The following is a 16,756-nucleotide window of genomic DNA, read 5'->3' on the forward strand; positions in this document are numbered from 1 at the left end:
GCTCTAACATAATTCTCTAGGGCCATGTGTGTACTCCTACGGCGTTTGCTTATGCATCAGGCCTTAGCCCAAAGTCTTGGTTATGCCGTGGAAGAACAGATAGAATAAGAGTAACCTTGCCCAGTCAGTGTGGCTCAGTGGTTGAGCTTCAACCCATGAATCAGGAGGTCCTCGTTTGATGCCCCGTCAGAGCACATGCCTGGGTTTCAGACTCGATCCCCTATAGGGGATCATATACTGAGGTGCTACTTATGCTAAGGGGTGGTTTTGCTTCTAGAGATCCAGCATTTCTGAGATGAGCAAGTCCCTGCCACAGTACATCCTCCTGAGGTGACAGAGGGTCGATGCTCTCTGTGGTAGGGGATCATATACTGAGGTGCTGCTTATGCTAAGGGGTGGTTTTGCTTCTAGAGAACCGGCATTTCTGAGATGAGCAAGTCCCTGCCACAGTACATCCTCCTGAGGTGACAGAGGGTTGATGCTCTCTGTGTGGACACGTTTTCCTATGGCCCCCCACCCCCTGACACAGAGAAAGTTCCCCACTCATCTTAGACATGGATGACATTTGTCCAATTTGTCTATCTGGGGGCAGCTCGCCCTCATTCTTAACCACCCTTTCCACAGCCAGCCAGTTTCGGGACTAACTACGCATTGACCACAGTTGACCAAAATGCCAGGTTTTTGGCTGAAGATTCACCAAGTGAGCCTTCATTACCAAGAGAGGGAAAGGCTGCTGTGCCACGCAGAGCTCCAGCCCTCTGTGCGAGATGCTGTCCAGCCTGTCCTGTGTTGAGCAACAACTAAATCTCTGCCCCCGTGAGGTGTTTCCCTAGCTCCTGGAGGCATCATTGGCTCAGGTGGTTGAGAGCATTTGTCTCATTTTCACACAAACCCCTTCTCAACAGCACCAACATCCCTTCGAGTTTCCTCTTCCACGCACAGTCTTGATGGGAGGCAGAAGTTTCCTCCCTTTTCAACTCCCCAGAAATTAACAACTCCCCTTCCTCCTCCTCTTCCTCAACCCATCACCACAGCGAAGGGACAAGCTCAGCCAACCTGACACTTTCTCTTGGGACTTGGAAACCTGGACAAGGGAGGAAAGAATGTGGGCAAAGCTGAAGACCACTCATGGCGAAAACACCAACAGTAGCGTCAGACCCCTCCCACCTCAGATTCCTCAGCAACCTCCCTTAGACCTGTTTCCAGGCCTTTCCCACACCCTCCCGTCCTCCCCATAAATTCCCTTCTGTCCAGTTAGCCAGGGTATTTATTTTTCTTGCAAACTTCACCCAATACCTGGTACATGTGCCCTCCCAGTGACTCATGGGCCAGCACTCATTTTCCTTTAACTTTCTACACAGAACTACATAAAAATTGCCAAGGTCCATGCCCCTTTCAAATATTCGGCAAGTTCTTAAGGGCTCATGTCACAGATAGAAGAGAGGATACAGGGACCTGCACATTCAAAGCAGCACCGTGGAGCGACTCAGAGGCAACACATGCTCCTTGCACTCAAGCCCGAATGTCCCTCAGTCTCTCCAGCTAGAAAACAAGCATTGTGATGTCTGCAGGCCTGGGGGTATCGTGGGGATTGATTAATATATGTGTGCAAAGTGCTCTGATGTCAGAAGAAAGTGCTAGAGAAGGGCTGAGCTAAGTCCTTGTTAAATGAAGGACTTGGGATTTCAGAGTTTCTAGACTCAGTCTAGTGCTGGACTAGAAAACGGCGGTCGAATGTCAGTCTGTTTAAAGACAGGACTGGTGAAGAAAGCTGGCGTGGGCCTAATTCCTTGCTGCTGCTGTTGCTGCTGCTGCTGCTGCTGATGCTGATGCTGCTGCTGCTGGAAACAGTTCTGGAAGCATTCTCTCCTGTTTTCAATCCATCTTGCAGCATCTAGCACCTTAAAGCTTTGATTCAAAAGACAGGCTGATCCATGCCCTGGCCAGTGTGGCTCAGCTGGTTGGGTGTTGTCCCATGCACCAAGGGGTTGCTGATTTGATTCCCAGTCAGGGCACATGCCCAGGTTGTGGGCTCGATCTCTATGAGGGAGTGTGCAGGAGGCAGCTGATCGATGTTGCACTCTCACATGATGTTTCTTCTCCCTTCCTCTCTCTCTCTAAAAATAGCCTGTTGACTATTAAAAAAAATAAGACAGGCAGATGTAGACCATGTCATGGAAGCTCGTGCTGGGGGTCTCTCTCCTCCAGCGGCCATCACCTCCAATGTAGTGTGGGCTCTTCATGGTGGGCAGCCCACTCCCCTGCACCATCAGCTCCTGGCGTATCGGGCTGCATATCTGTCTTGGGCAGGATTGGCTACATTAAAGGATGCCTGACTCATCTTTGTCCAACCCTGGCCAGCTCATCATTAAACCACATATCACTTTTAAGCAAAAGGAGAGAAAAGGAGGAAAATAAGAGGAAATTACCCAAAGAGAAACCTGGAGGCATTGACAGGCAGGAAACTAGGAGGGTATCTCTGTGCCGGGGCCATGGTCAAGCTGGTTATTCCCAGGTAATTAGCTGAGGTTATTTCATCAACAGAATGACAAGGTGACGGATGGGCTGCTTAGGAGAGGCTGTGATGTTGGGGGAGGACTTGTTGGTACAAGGGCAAGAAGGGCGTGTAGACTGACAGCCATTCCCCACGGGGTTCAGGGACTTGCAGGCTGGGAACAATGGAGGAGGGGTTGCTTGCAGTTTTACAAAATTTGAATACTAGCATTAAAAATCAGACCCTAAGGCTGAAGAATTGATGTCTTACGGTGGCATGTTTAGGGCCTACCCACTGCTTTACTCAGTTTCTTTCAAGCAGGATGCAGGGTTTCCTTGCTACCAAATGATGAATGCTCTAACTAGCCCCAAGGTTGTGTACGCAGTGGTGAGAGCTCAGGTGATGTCGTTCAGTGGTAGAGTAGGAGTTGCTTGGGCAAGTACCTCTAAATCTCCTTTTATTTTCTTCTATAACATAGCAGCACTCATAACCTGCCTCAAAGGGCTGTTGTGAAGAATCCATGAGATCATGTGGGCAAAGCACTTGGCTGTTGCCTGGCATACAGTAAGTGCTCAATATATGTTAGCCAGAATGACTGGCATCAGGGCTGAAAGCATCATGGCAGCCACTCAGCAAACATTTATTCATAATTAAGGTCTGTAGGACATGTAGGTCATGTAAAATCTCTGCCTTCAGAAGAGAGTCCCTGAATGGACAAGGAATCACCATGGCAAAGCCAGGTGAACATGGAAAGGACCCTTATGAGACCCTCAACACACCCACAGTCAGCAAGTGTAGGATGAGACTACGTACTTAAGCCCACGTCGTTGACAAAAAGCATATTTATGGGTAGAAAGAGGGCGAGGAAGAGCCACATCTGGTCTACGGCTGGGAGCTGGTAGGTGTTTAAAACAGCACTCTTGACTGACCATTTGCTTTCTCTGTTTCTTTTAAAAAACAATGTCCACACCCAGAAAGACATCTAGTTTTCCAGACGCCCGGAGCCCTGGTCTCTTCGCCACATGGACATTGTCGACCTCCTCTGTGTCCTCCCAAGGCAGCATTTCAGAAGGTGATCCCCGACAAAGCCGCCCCTTCAAGTCCGTCTTTGTGCCCACGGCCATAGTCAACCCCGTGCGGAGCACAGCCAGCCTGGGCGCTCCAGGACAGAGCACTCTCCGGAAAGGGCGGGGCAGCATGAGAAAGAGTAAGTAGTGGCAGAGAGGTAGGTGCCTAGAGCTAAGTGACTGGTGGGGGGGCGGGGGGTGGGGACAGAGTGCTTCCTGCAAAAACAAGGATCTTGGCTTTAAAACAAGCCTCAGTGGAAGGTTTTTTTATGATTCCCAAATACTGAGCTGTTCTACTGGATGCAGACTGACCCACTCAAGGTCACTGGCCTCCAGTCACGTCATACATGCACGTTGACTGACTGGGAGGACGGCAGCCCTGAGTGCCAACCTGTAATTAAAACACAGCCAAGGTGGATGCTGGCTCTCATTAAGTGGGAACCACAGCCCTAGCCGGCTTAGCTCAGTGGATGGAGCATCAGCCTGCGGACTGAAGGGTCCCAGGTTCGATTCCGGCAAAGGGCACATGCCTGGGTTGCGGGCTCGATCCCCAGTAGGGGGTGGGCAGGAGGCAGCCAATCAATGATTCTCTCTCATCATTGATGTTTCTATCTCTCTTTCTTTCTCCCTTCCTCTCTGAAATCAATAAAGAAATATATTTAAAAAAAAAAAAAAGAAGGAACAACCAAAGCACTTGCTGGAGCAGTGCTTCTCAAATTATGTTCCAAGGAACCCCTCAGGGGTGTCAGAAGGAAAGCAAGGGAAAGGAAGGGGGGAGAGAGGAAAAGAAAGTTAAGAAGTCAACGCGAAGAGCCTCTGAATCCCATTTTGTTATTTAATTAATATATGCACGAGGTTAAAGAAAAAAATAAGTATATTGTACAAAAGTAAGTCTCCTTCATATCCTTCACTTCCAGTCTCAAGTTCTCTTCCATGCACTTCTATACTTTGTCATCATACTCACTGCACTGTCCTGCACCTTGCTTTTATTTTTACCCATATAACAGCCCCCTGCATATGTAGCAGTAATATAGAGCTTGCCTCTTAAAAGCCATGTTTTTATCTCCTAAAACACTGAGCTTCTACATAAGGCCTAATTTTCAAGGATTTTATAAAGTGTTTGAAACCCATTGTCCTACAAAACAGCAAGATTCTGTTATTTATTTATACACCTTTCTAGAAGGAGGCAATGAGCCAACCAAAGTAAACTTGATTCATTTTGCGTGCTCTGATTTGAGCTGGACTCTGCTATCTTTAAAAAAAATGATTCAATGTGAAGATGCAATAAGACTGACTAGTCAGAGCAAAACAGTGAGACAATATGCCACACAGGAATGTGTCCCAGGAAAATTCATATCTTAGTTCCACCCACTCCCAGTGCTTTCATCTGGTCACCTGCTGACCTCAGTGCCACCACGCCTGCCCCTCAGTTCCACCGACTGTCCTCCCTGCTTCTCCCTCCAGTACCTCCACCTTATACCCACCCGACATGACAGTACCCCAACCCCCGCCACACACACACACACACACACACAGTAATTGACCCCACCATAACAGCCTTGGGCTAGTTACGGACCTCTTCAGTCTTCAGTTCTCTCGTTCGTAAAATGGAAATAAACGGGGGGAAATGGAAATAAAAACAGTACCAACCTCATCAGGGTTATTGTATGGATTTAATAAAATAATCCACATAAGACGGATGGCATAACGCCTGGCCCGTAATAAGCTCTTGAGAAGTAACTATTTTATAGTATTATTATTTTATCCGTCTCATCACTGCTACTGCCACTAAGCAGATCATCTCTGCTCCATCAGAGCCTGTGCTCACGGAGACTCAGCCTGGACCATAACAGAAGCCAGGCCGTGCGTCCCACCAGCAACTACTCACTTTCCTCTCATGGGCTCGCTCCCTGCCTTTGCGCACATATTGATTAACCCGGAGCTTTGACTGTTTGCATTGCACGTGCGTGCAATGTGAAAGCATTCGCTCTCTTGGAAGTTAGGAACCAACAAAATAAATAGGTAAGGCATAAAATCAATTTTTCACACGTTTCCGGGAGCCCGAGGCCACGTCTGCCCAGTGCCCCTCTGACTTTTCCAGATCCGGGAGGCTTTCTCTCTCTCCCCTTCCCGAGGTGAGGCTGGTCAAGCTCTCAGTCTCCCCGAAGCGAAGAGAAATGGCAGCAGAAATGACCTCACAGGGCTGACCGTGGCAAAATAAATATCCACGTGGAAAGGTCAGACTTGTAAATGGTGACTGGCTTGCTCGCAGCGGCTGAGAAGGTCGAATGTGAGTGGCGAGCATTCTGCTTTTCACGTTCACGTCTGGCTTGATGAAAAGTCACAGTGCAGAACAAGGCCTTGGCGCGGGCCCCTGTGCGGGACACAAATGGCTGAGCCACGCCACCTGTGCCTCTCAGTGCTGGGGACCCTTAGGGAGAGATGGCCACAGTGCTTCTCAGGGGTGTCTCTCCCCCCTGCCCCCCGAGTGCCGTGAGCTCCTGACTATTCCCCAAATACCTGCAGGACATATTCCCAAGGGGTGAGGATCTCCTGTCTCCAGGGGATGTGAGCGGAACGGCTTTTCAGTGAGAGGGGATCATCACTGTTAACAAAAAGAACAAGAGCTTAGGGAAGGGGCAAAACCAAACTCCTGGACCTTGCATTTTATTTTTATTTTTATTCGCTTCTGAGAGGAAGAGAGAGAGACAGAACTATCGACGATGAGAGAGAATTATTGATCAGCGGCCTCCTGCACATCCCACACTGGGGATCAGCCAGCAACCCGGGCATGTGCCCTGACCGGGCATTGAACCACAACCTCATGCTTCATAGGTCAACACTCAAACACTAAGTCACACCAGCTGGGCAGACCTCGCATTTTTAGGGTTTGCTATCCTTTACCCACAAATGATGTCTAACAAACATGGGCCATTAGGCCCCAGGCGCGGTCCTAACACTTTGCATACATCCTAAAATGTAATCCTCCCGCCAGCCCTCCAGGGCGCTGCTATTAGCTCCGGCTTACAAATGAGGGGGCTGAGGGGATTGACCTATCCCAGGCTCCCTGGGAGTAGATCTGATTGGCGTCAGGGGCTCTGTGAGGCTCATCCGCACACACCTCCCTCTGGAGTCACCCTTCCAGATTCGCTTCCCTCTGGTGCCACATCCACCTGCACACCCTCTCTCTCTCTCAGAATCCCACCCACCCTCTCTGAAGCCCAGCTAAAAGCGATCCCACCACCATCTAGCTAAAGCTTTTGTTAGCATGGTCTTCAAGTCACTGGCCAGAGACCCCTCCCCGCCTCTCCTTCCCTTCTCCCTCCCTCTCAGTTGACTCTTGTGTTTCTCAGTTTCTCTCTTTCTCTCATTCTCTGGCTTTTGTTTCCTCTTTGGTCTGCACGCCTCTGTTTGCTTCTCACTGTGAAGCTGTCTCTAGGTCGATCTTCTTCACTTTCCATCTTAAAGGTCTGGAGGGAGAGAGTAGGAGTGTGTGTGTGTGTGTGTGTGAGAGAGAGAGAGAGAGAGAGAGAGAGAGAAAGAGAGAGAGAGAGAGTAACATACCTTCTAACACCCTCCCCCAACATTCAGCTAGCCACTTATTGGCTGCCAGCATCAGCAAGCAGCACTAAAAAAAGAATAAAGTCACCTTTGAAAGACCCTGAGAGAGTGTGCGTGCGGTCAGATTGAGAAAGCACTTAACTATTCTGGGATATCAGGACACAGTGCACACCCAGAGTGACTCCCCAGATGGATCCCTGCAGAGACCCATCCCGTCAGGGATCCCCACCCTTGTGGTGGGCTCTCTCAGACGCAGCCCCACCATGGTCGTCCGGCCTCAGCAGTTCCAGTTCCACCAGCCACCGGCGGTCCCCTCCTCACCCTTGATGGTGGTGGCGGAGATGGGACCCAAGCCGGCTCCCACGGGGGAGCCTGCCCTCACGTGCATCAGCAGAGGCAGTGAGTCCAGGATCCACTCAACCGCCAGCTCCATCATCATGGAAGGCAAGGAAATCCCCATCAAGAGTGAGCCTCCACTCAAACCGCCCGCATCTGCCCCGCCATCCATCCTGGTGAAGCCAGAAAACTCCAGAAACAGCAGCGAAAAGGTAGGCGTGAGCTGACCTTGGGGCCATGACTCTTCGGACCCCTAGCATGGCTCAGTGTCCCAGCTCCTGAGATTTTAGTCTTAGTGGACAAGAAATCAAAATTACTGCCCCTGAAGGGCCTCTACATGCAACGCCCCCTGCATCCTCACGTCCTCTCTGAATATTTCAAACACTTCTTTCAAGGCACAAGGTGGCTTGGGAAAAAACATGGCTTTGGCATCAGAGAAATCTGGATTTGAACTCCAGCTCTGCTGCTTGCTAGCTGGTGACTTTGGCCAAAACACTTCCCCTTTCTGAGACTTCTTTTTTTTTCTAATCTGTAGAATGGTGGCGGTAAGAATACTAGTAACAGCCTCATAGGACTGGGGTGGAGATTAAGTGAATAAAGATGTATACAGCGCTTACAGAGGGCTTGATACATAATTGTTCATGGTATAGAACAGTGATGGCGAACTTTTTGAGCTCGGCGTGTCAGCATTTTGAAAAACCCTAACTTAACTCTGGTGCCGTGTCACATAGAGAAATTTTTTTATCTTTGCAACCATAGTAAAACAAAGACTTATATTTTTGATATTTATTTTATATATTTAAATGCCATTTAACAAAGGAAAATCAACCAAAAAAAATGAGTTCACGTGTCACCTCTGACACACGTGTCATAGGTTCGCCATCACTGGAATAGAAGAAGGTCACACTGAATTATGACAACTGTGGCAGAGATCAAATATGTTCATTTCTACTTCAGGGCTTTTCCCACTAGAAGACATAAGAGATCTTGTTAACATCCTTGAAGCAGGAGGGATGGAGGATGGAGGAGGTGACATTAGGAAGTTGGGCAATGCTTATTATCTTTTAGTTTCTTGACCATCATAGCCTCACCGCCACCGCCCATTCCCCCTGACCTGGAAAGGCGGTGCGGTCCCCTTCTCTTCGTCACACACTACTGACAGCTAATGACCTGGCAGGCACTGTGCTAATTGCTTCACGTGTTCTCTCATTTCATCCTGACAACAACCCTCTGAAGTAGTAGTATTATCATTGTCGTCCTCATTTTAAAATGAGGACGTGGAGGCTTAAGGAGTTAGAGCACATTACCCAAAGGCACACGGCGGACGCACAAGTGTCTGGAGGGGAATCCAGATCTAATACAAAAACTTACGCTCCTGACGCTAAGCTTATAGGGAAAGGCATTTGGAAAAAGTCAGTGCTGACTGATGGAAATGTCAGGAGGTGGGGTGTTATTTTTTCCTGAATTCTAGTTGTCAAGTAAGTCAAAACCTTCCAGGCCCCAGCTGCCCGTGCCCCCAAGCTGTTAGATACAGCCTTCAAACTGCAAGTGTCCAGTAAGTGCCCAGGCCTCTGCTAGACATGGTCAAGGTCTAGTGTCTAGTGTTAAGAAACCTGAATTCTCAGTGGGGGACACTAGGATCGAATTCCCTGGAAAAAAGAAATCATTCCTAAGCAGTACACAGAGCACTTTACTAAGCCCCGCGAGGGGGACCGACCAAAGCCGATATGTGTGGGCACCAGGCAGGTGGGTAACAGCCAGGAGAGGTGGAAGGAGGGAGAGGTGATGCCTGTGCAAACAGGGGACATACCTCCCTATGGAGAGAGACTGCTCGTCAGTTGTTGCCAAAATGGGGCGTAGGCCCAGTGTGCCGGATCTCTGATTTTTAAAGAGACATACAAACGACTGATTTCAATGTGCCATCTCCCAACTTCCTACAGCTCGCAAACATGCTGCAGGCTAAATTCAGCCCGCAGGTGTCCAGTTTGCAAACCTCTCTGAGGACCTCTCAGCCTGTGGGGCTCTCCGGATGGCATCAGCAGGGGGGCCTCAGGAAGGGGGCACCTTGAGTTAGGCCTCCAGGGCGGGCGGACAGAGGAGAGGGAAGGTGAACTGAGACTTTCCAGAATAGACCAGACCCTCTGGCCTCAGGCCCTTTCCCAGGCAGGCCTACCAGATTTCTTCTAGAGAATTCCTAATGGATCTTCAGTTCTCAACGGAACTAGCTTGGCCTCTAGAAAGCCTTCCCTGCATACCCGCCCTCCAGCTTTAGTTTCATACTCTTCTGCACTGAGCATCTACACTTGATCTTAGCCAAAAGGCCGAAAAGCGATGCACTGAGCATCTATACGTCCCCCATCCTGACACTTGTGGTTACAATTGTCTTTTTGTCTAGGACAACTGTGTTCACTCTTGGGTTCGCAGCTCCTCAGAGTGCATGATGCATGGTAGATGCATGCAGTTCCTGAATGAACATGTACATGAGGCCTTGAGGCGGGGCCAGAGCGGAGAAACAGCATGAAGCAGGTCCCAGGGATGCCTCCCCCCTCACCTGGGTCCCTGTGTTCTTCTTTCTCTCACAGCAAGTCAAGACCGTGAGATTTCAGAATTACAGCCCTCCTCCCACCAAACACAGCACCTCCGGGAAGCCTGAACATCCCGCCAACCCTAAGGGGTCCCAGCCTGAAGCCACCCCCTTGGGCCCGGAGATGACCATCCTATTCGCCCACCGCAGCGGCTGCCATTCCGGACAGCAGACAGACCCCCGGAGGAAGTCAGCTTTCAGCAAGACCGTGGCCCCAGTGTCCTCCGCCTCCTCCACACAGACCACGTTTCCCAGCAAATGAATCTACGGGTGGCTTTTCCTAGATCCCGAAGAGGTGAATTGCATTTAAATACAGTCTGCCTCCACTGAGGGTGTCCTGCCATTCTATGGGTGCTCGAGCCTGGGTCCTTGTTCTGCCCATGTTATCTCTGGGAAAGGAGAGGTGGGGGCAGGGACTCCTGTCCTGGGCGGGAGGGGAGATGGAGCCTTCCAAAATCATGACCCTACACAGCAAGGCCCACTGCTCGGACCAAAGAGTGGGAGACCATCCCGCCCGCCCCGTCCCCAGCCGGGAGTGTGTGTGCTCTTGCCCTGTGTTCTGCGTAGAATCAGTGTGGTGTCCCGAAAGGGGCTTCACCCTGGGGTGCGCAGTGGTGGGAGTGCTGGCATTGCTTTTTGACCCCGCCACCCTGTTCACCACAAGCTTCTGCCATCTTCTGAGTCCACTAGGAGCTGCTATATCTTTTCCCGCCACAGAGTCCCAATCCTGGGGCAGGGGGAGAATTTCTGGGGAGGGTGTGAGATAGATACCAAAGGCCTTGCTCCCAATGAGAAGGTCAGAGGGAAAGCTGACTACCTATCAAATGCTTATCCTGCTGCAAGTTGTTCAATCCTTTCCCACGTTGAGTCTTACTCGCGAGAGGAGCGGGGAGCAGGCAGCTGTGGGTGTGGTGCCATGGACCAGCCACCTAGCTGGAGGCTGACCTCCCCAGGAAAGCACAGTGAGCTTCAAATAACTTGTAGGCGGAGAGGTTTGGGTTTTGGTAGATATTCTGTTTGTATTGCATCGTTCGTTAGTTTCTCTAATTCCTTCTCCTTCGGGGAAGATGAGCTGTTTCACCGGTTGAAGGATAAGGCATCCGTGTTCGTGGGAAGATGCCAGCCCAAGGCTCGTGTGGGGGCACTTCTTAGAGGAAAGCCACTGTCAAGGGGACTAGACCAGGGGTGGGGAACGTCCAGCCTACAGGCCATATAAGGCCCACGAAATCATTTGGTCTGGCTCTGCCAAGGCATTTGGGGTGAGTTAATTAAATGTTTGACCAAATACAGCAGGCTAATTTTTAAGTTAACAATTTTGTATGGCCCTCAGATGATGTTATAAATATCCAAATGTCCCTTGGCAGAAAAAAAGGTCCCCCCACCCCTGAACTAGACAAAGGATTTTGGAGAGGAAAAGGAGGAGAAGAAGGAGGGGAGGAAAATCCTGGAGAGAGAGACAGCAGGGAGGTGATGAAAAAGAGAAAGAGAGGATTGGGGGAAAGCATCAGGAAAGAATTTCAAAGAGGAGAAATTGGCCTTGACATTCCTGACAGGTGGGGGAAGGAGGATGAATCTGCACAACTAGGTGACCCCACTAGGAAGGGACTGAAGTGAGCGGGACTCCCAGGCAACCTTGTACACGAAGGAGGGCGTCCCTGAGAGCTAAGGCAGAGCTGTCAGACCCCATCCATTCTCATGAAATTCACTGCTGGGATTTGCCATTCACTGCATGCCCAGCAATGCGGGCACTTTAATGCACAAATGCCATTTGCTGCTAATGCTGGGTGCCCTTAAAAAAAGGCAGGTCTGCTTACAACATTCCCCTTCTTGAAGAATTCCCAGTTCTTCAAGGTCCTGGTATAAAAACACATACTTTACATACCCACCCACACACTTGACAAAGTGAATCATCCGCCACTTTTCCAGATCTTAATAAGACAAAAACAAAACCATCATCCTATCAAGGAACCATGCACAGAGGTCAGACCTGGGTCAGACCCATGTCTACCCCACAGAATCAGCATCCCAATTCCATGCCTCACTGAATGACCCACATGAGGCAATGGGAGAAAGACAGAAGGACAGGGAGACAGGGGATGATATGAGTTCCTACACCTCATCTTTATCAAAAAAAAAACACGCTGAAAGTTTAGCAATCTAGTCTACACCCAGAATGGCAGGTATAGGACATGACCAGCCAACTCAGTAGCAATGGATCCAGATCATTTTTAACCGTTGGGGCCAAGCAGGTTGTTTTGGATGTGATAGAGATGCAATTCATGCTTTCCAAATGAAACAATATTCCGCCCATTGTCCACTCTCTCTATAGGGTGACCTCTCTGAGAACTGTAAACAACTCCAAAGGCTGGCCATCCCCACTCCACCCACCCTCTTCGCCCAGGTCCAGCATCAAACCAAATCCCATCTGGGTGCAGTCTAATGGGGATTTGAAAGGGGCAGGAGGGTGTTATTTCCCAGTAAAGGTTTAACTCACTGGCGCCTCCAATCATTAATCCCATCAACACGTTTCAGACATTGCCTATGTGCCAGGCACCGCAGTGATTTCCAACAACCTTATGAGGCAGGTATCACTGTCCCCACTATAGAGCTGAGGGCCCTGAGGCTGGACCCACAGGCAGCGGCAGAGCGAGACCGATAGCTGCCCACACCCCCAAGTTCAAGCTACCTCCCTTCACATCCCACTTGGGACGATGCTGCATGAACCCAGGATGCTGGCTTCAGCCTGCAGGAGGCGGCAGGGTGCTGTGGTTGCAGGTGTTGCACACAGACTGGGTGCAAGTCCGCATTTACCACTTCCTGGCCGTGTGATGCTGGGCAAGTCACTCAACCTCTCTGGGCCTTGCTTTCTTACATAGAGAGGATAGCCACGCAACTTCATTGGGCTGTTGAGGATTAACGGAGATGATACTAGAAAGTGACTTAAGCCGTGCTGGCACAGAGCAAACACCTAACAAGTGTTAGACGTGCATGTTTTTAAGGCAGCAAGCCATTGAAATTTCAGGGGAGAAAGTCTGAAATAAGGGCGCGCCCAGGGCTGTGGTGTTAGAAGAGACCAGCGTGGCCTAGGCATGGAGGTTATAGCACAATCTAAACTGAGTCTTGGAGGACAAGTAGGAGTCAGACAGAGAAAGGGGTGGGAGGAAGGCTGTCCCAGGCAGGGGAGGAAGCATCTGGCAATTGAGTTTAAATGGAGCGATGCAGGCACGTTCTCTTATACCTAGAGAACCCACCCCTCTGTGGAACATCCCGGGGATCCTGGGCAGGACCCCAGCACCTCGCGTCTGAGCCAAACATTTCCTCCCGTGACAGCTCTGTCCCCCCGGCTACCCTCTAAGTCCCTGGCAAGGGCGCCCCCTCGGCCTGTGACCGGACCTGGCAGCTCTGTGCTAGGCAAGCTGCTGAGGGCAGGCTCTGAGGTCCGTACTTGAGGACACGGACTCCTTAAGGGGCATCCAGACCCTCACTTAGGGCTGGTCTCCTCCCTCCTCTGGTGGGACCAGCCACACCCCTCTGCCCGCCACCGGCCTCAGACAGGGCTTCTGGGGCCAGAAGAGCAATGCCCTACCTGTGACACAAGACGTGGCTCACTGACTTCCAACGTCTCCTGAAAATTCGGGTTCACACCGGGCCGCCCTCCTGAGCGACAGCAATCCCAGGGGCTGGGCCAGGCCCAAGGCTGCTTCAGCTAAATGGGCGCGCCTGGCTGCCGTGGTCACGTGACCTGCACAAATGGGCGTGGTCACGTGACCTGGGCACGTTCCCCTAGACACCGTGTGCCGGGCTTCACCTCTCAGAGTCCTCGCAACCCCTGACAGTCAGAGCTGGATCGTAAGAGATCCGCTGGTCCTGGGCACGTGGCCTTGGGAGGGAGCGTCTTGGGCCGCACGTGGGCCCTAGAGCGTGCGCCTGTCGTTTCGAGGTGGGAACCGGGCATCCGTGTTGTCAGCAGGCTCCCCAGTGATGCTCATGCACGTAGAGAGTGAGAACCGAACCCGCTTTCTGTGTTTTCCAGCAGAGCTGACATTCGGCAGGAGTGCGGCCACACCATCTGTTCACATTGAAAGGGGCCTGTACTGATGGGTAAACCGTGGCTGATCTGAGCTCCCCAAGGCCTCGCCCACTCCTGCAGCCTCGGCCCTCCTCCAAGTCCTCCCCATCACTCTACCTTCCAGCAGCCAAGGGATTAAGGCCAGCTGAAACCTAGGCAATGAAACCCTCCTTCCTTCTGATTGGCTAGTGCCTATCCACACGGGTTAAGTATCTTGTAAAGACTAAGGGCCCAGAGAGCCGCTCAGAGGCTGAGAAGCGGCTGTGGAGCCCAGCACTCTTCCCCATCCCCACCCCTGCCACCGTCCAGCCCTTGACAGTCACCCACAGGCCCCCTGCTCGCCAGTCTCCGATTCTCAGCGGGTACTTTCACAGGCATAAGCAAAGTCCTTAGTTTCCCAGCTCCTCTGGCATCCGTTTGGCGGGCATAGGAGTCATTTGTTTCAGTTCAATGAGCAGGCATCCATCTTCATCACCTCACCCGCCTCTGTCCACACAGGCCAGCCCCACAGCCTCCGGCCCCCCTTCCCAGGAAGAGAGCAGCTGTGGCAGGCAGGGTGGCAAAGCCCCACAAGGCTCTCCAGGTGGGAGCAAGTGCTTAGCAAGCTGGGCCCTCTCAGGCCAGCAGCTACTGCCACTGATGCTCCTCCCGTTTACGCCTTGAGAGTAAAGACCCCAGTTCTCCTTTAGCTAAGAGGAGGGAGTGTTTGTACTTGCAGCAGCCTCTCGGGGGGACCAGGAAAGGCAGGACTTGGGGAACGTGTTTGGCAGGCAGGACCAAACCAGAGGAGTTCATTCCAAAGAGCCTTGTAGCAGGTTGGAGTCACTGAGCATCCATCTCGCCAGGACGTTTTGCTTGAAATAGAACAATGTTAAATGATCAAGCCATCTGTTTGCCAGGTCATCGTGTTGTGTCCTAGACCAGAACAGAAACAAAATGTCCCAGGAAGCCCTTCTGCCTCCTGGCCTACATGTTGACAAATAGAATGTAGCAGAGGTGGGATCAAGGTGATGGGGGTGGGGGGCATGAAGGAGTATTACAAATTCACCCAGGCATCATCCATCCGTTCATTCCACAGCCGGTATCCATCACCCACGCTGGACCAGGCTCTGTGCGAGACAGGGGGATACAGTGATTAACAGGATAGGTAAAATACACATGGCCCTCAAAGAAAGGGATTCTCATTACTTTTTTCTGGACTTGGGGATCCCTTTCTGCTCGTCTCCCTTTTTAAATGAATATAACCGTTGAAGCCTGCTGTACCCCTCATCCTTTCCTCCCCTCCTCCCCACTTTGCTCCCAGCCACTGTCCTAAATTCCATGCCTATCATTCTCTTGTAAATTTCCCACATGTGTACCATATGGGATCCTCAGTGCAGCTCAGTCAACACTAATCAAAGCAAATATTGCAATCTGAGGCCTTATATGCCCCACCTGAGTGTCCTGACGCCCATCTGGCTTCCATCACTGGGCGTCTGAGCCTTTGATTCATTGCTGGGAGTTGAGATTTTGATCCACAGGCATGTCTGCTTTTGAGAAGTTCTAGTGTAGAGGGATTTGTACCAGAATTCGCCCAAGCACAGCTGTTTTGGGAGATCTTGCTGCTCCGAATAGAGAAGGTGTGGGTTGGAGCTGTGCCCAAATGGCTTGAGTACAGGCCTCTCCAGGCAGCTTTCCTTAGGGCCTTGCCTGGCACCTCTGGGGAGCCGACTGCAGAAACCAGAGCTGCTCCTCAGAATCTGAAACTAGAACAGATCTTGCTGCTGTCACTGCTGATGCTACTGACAAATCCTCCTAGGAGCCTTGTGAAGGATGCAGGGAAAATCTTTCTGTCCTCAGACTATAGATCAAAAAACTGAGACTCAGAATGTTCCAAGGCCTTGCATAAAGTCACAGAGTAGTTTGAGATGGAAGGGAGACTTAAAAAAAAACAAAAACGTTTCTCTAACCCTTCATTCAGCAATAGTTGCCACTACTTACTGAGCACCTACTATGTGCCAAGCACTTCACATGTGTTATGCCATCAAATCCTATCCAACGCAATGAGGGGAGGTTCTGCTATTATCCCATTGTAGAATTAGAATTAAGGCTCAGAGTTCAAGTGACCTGCCCAAGGCCTCAAGGACTAGAACCCAGGACTCTATGCCCAACTGTAATGTTATCTCCCCACATGCCTCTTGTTCCATGGCAACTATAAACACACAACAAGGTTGAATTGGGAGAGGATAGACAAGCAGGCGTGTAATGCTGAGATCACAGGCATGAAGAGGGAGACGGGGATGGAGTGGGAGATTTAACTCAGAGAGTCAAGTCCTCCAGAAAAGCTACAAGGGTCTTGTCATCCAAGAAGAAGGGCTGGGAAGGAAGGTAACAGAGTGTTCTATGCAGAGAAACCCAAAGAGCAAATCTACCCTGGCTGCAAGGGCAGCCAGACACAGCCGGGCAAATTGAAAAAGATCTGAGGCTTACAATGTGGTTCTGGATCATTGACATCAAAATGCAATGATCATTGTGCATTCCCTAGGCCTCTCCCTCTTCATGAGTTCATTTCTGGTTTTGCCTGTCCTCACTGGAAATGATACAGAGCAGAATGGAATATGATTTCCAAAATGACCCCCACTTTCATCTTCTCTGTGGGAACAAGA

The 16,756-nt window shown here is 50.7% G+C and overlaps 1 protein-coding gene across 3 annotated transcripts in view; it reads left to right on the forward strand.

The window, feature by feature from the left end:
• The window catches only part of SH3RF2 (SH3 domain containing ring finger 2), a 96,601-nt gene extending 86,232 nt beyond the window's left edge, over positions 1 to 10,369 (forward strand). For 2 of the 3 annotated variants that reach the window (XM_015572628.1, XM_015572630.1), the window contains 3 exons: positions 3,469 to 3,701; positions 7,312 to 7,670; positions 10,041 to 10,369. In XM_015572628.1, coding sequence (XP_015428114.1) covers positions 3,469 to 3,701; positions 7,312 to 7,670; positions 10,041 to 10,304 — 856 coding nt within the window. In that variant the 3' untranslated portion in view covers positions 10,305 to 10,369. The remainder of the gene's footprint in view (positions 1 to 3,468; positions 3,702 to 7,311; positions 7,671 to 10,040) is intronic. The other variant, XM_015572629.1, reaches the window with a different exon arrangement.
• Positions 10,370 to 16,756: the final 6,387 nt, after the last annotated feature.

The sequence above is a fragment of the Myotis davidii genome, unplaced genomic scaffold (assembly GCF_000327345.1).
Source record: "Myotis davidii unplaced genomic scaffold, ASM32734v1 scaffold89, whole genome shotgun sequence".
NCBI lineage: Eukaryota > Metazoa > Chordata > Mammalia > Chiroptera > Vespertilionidae > Myotis > Myotis davidii.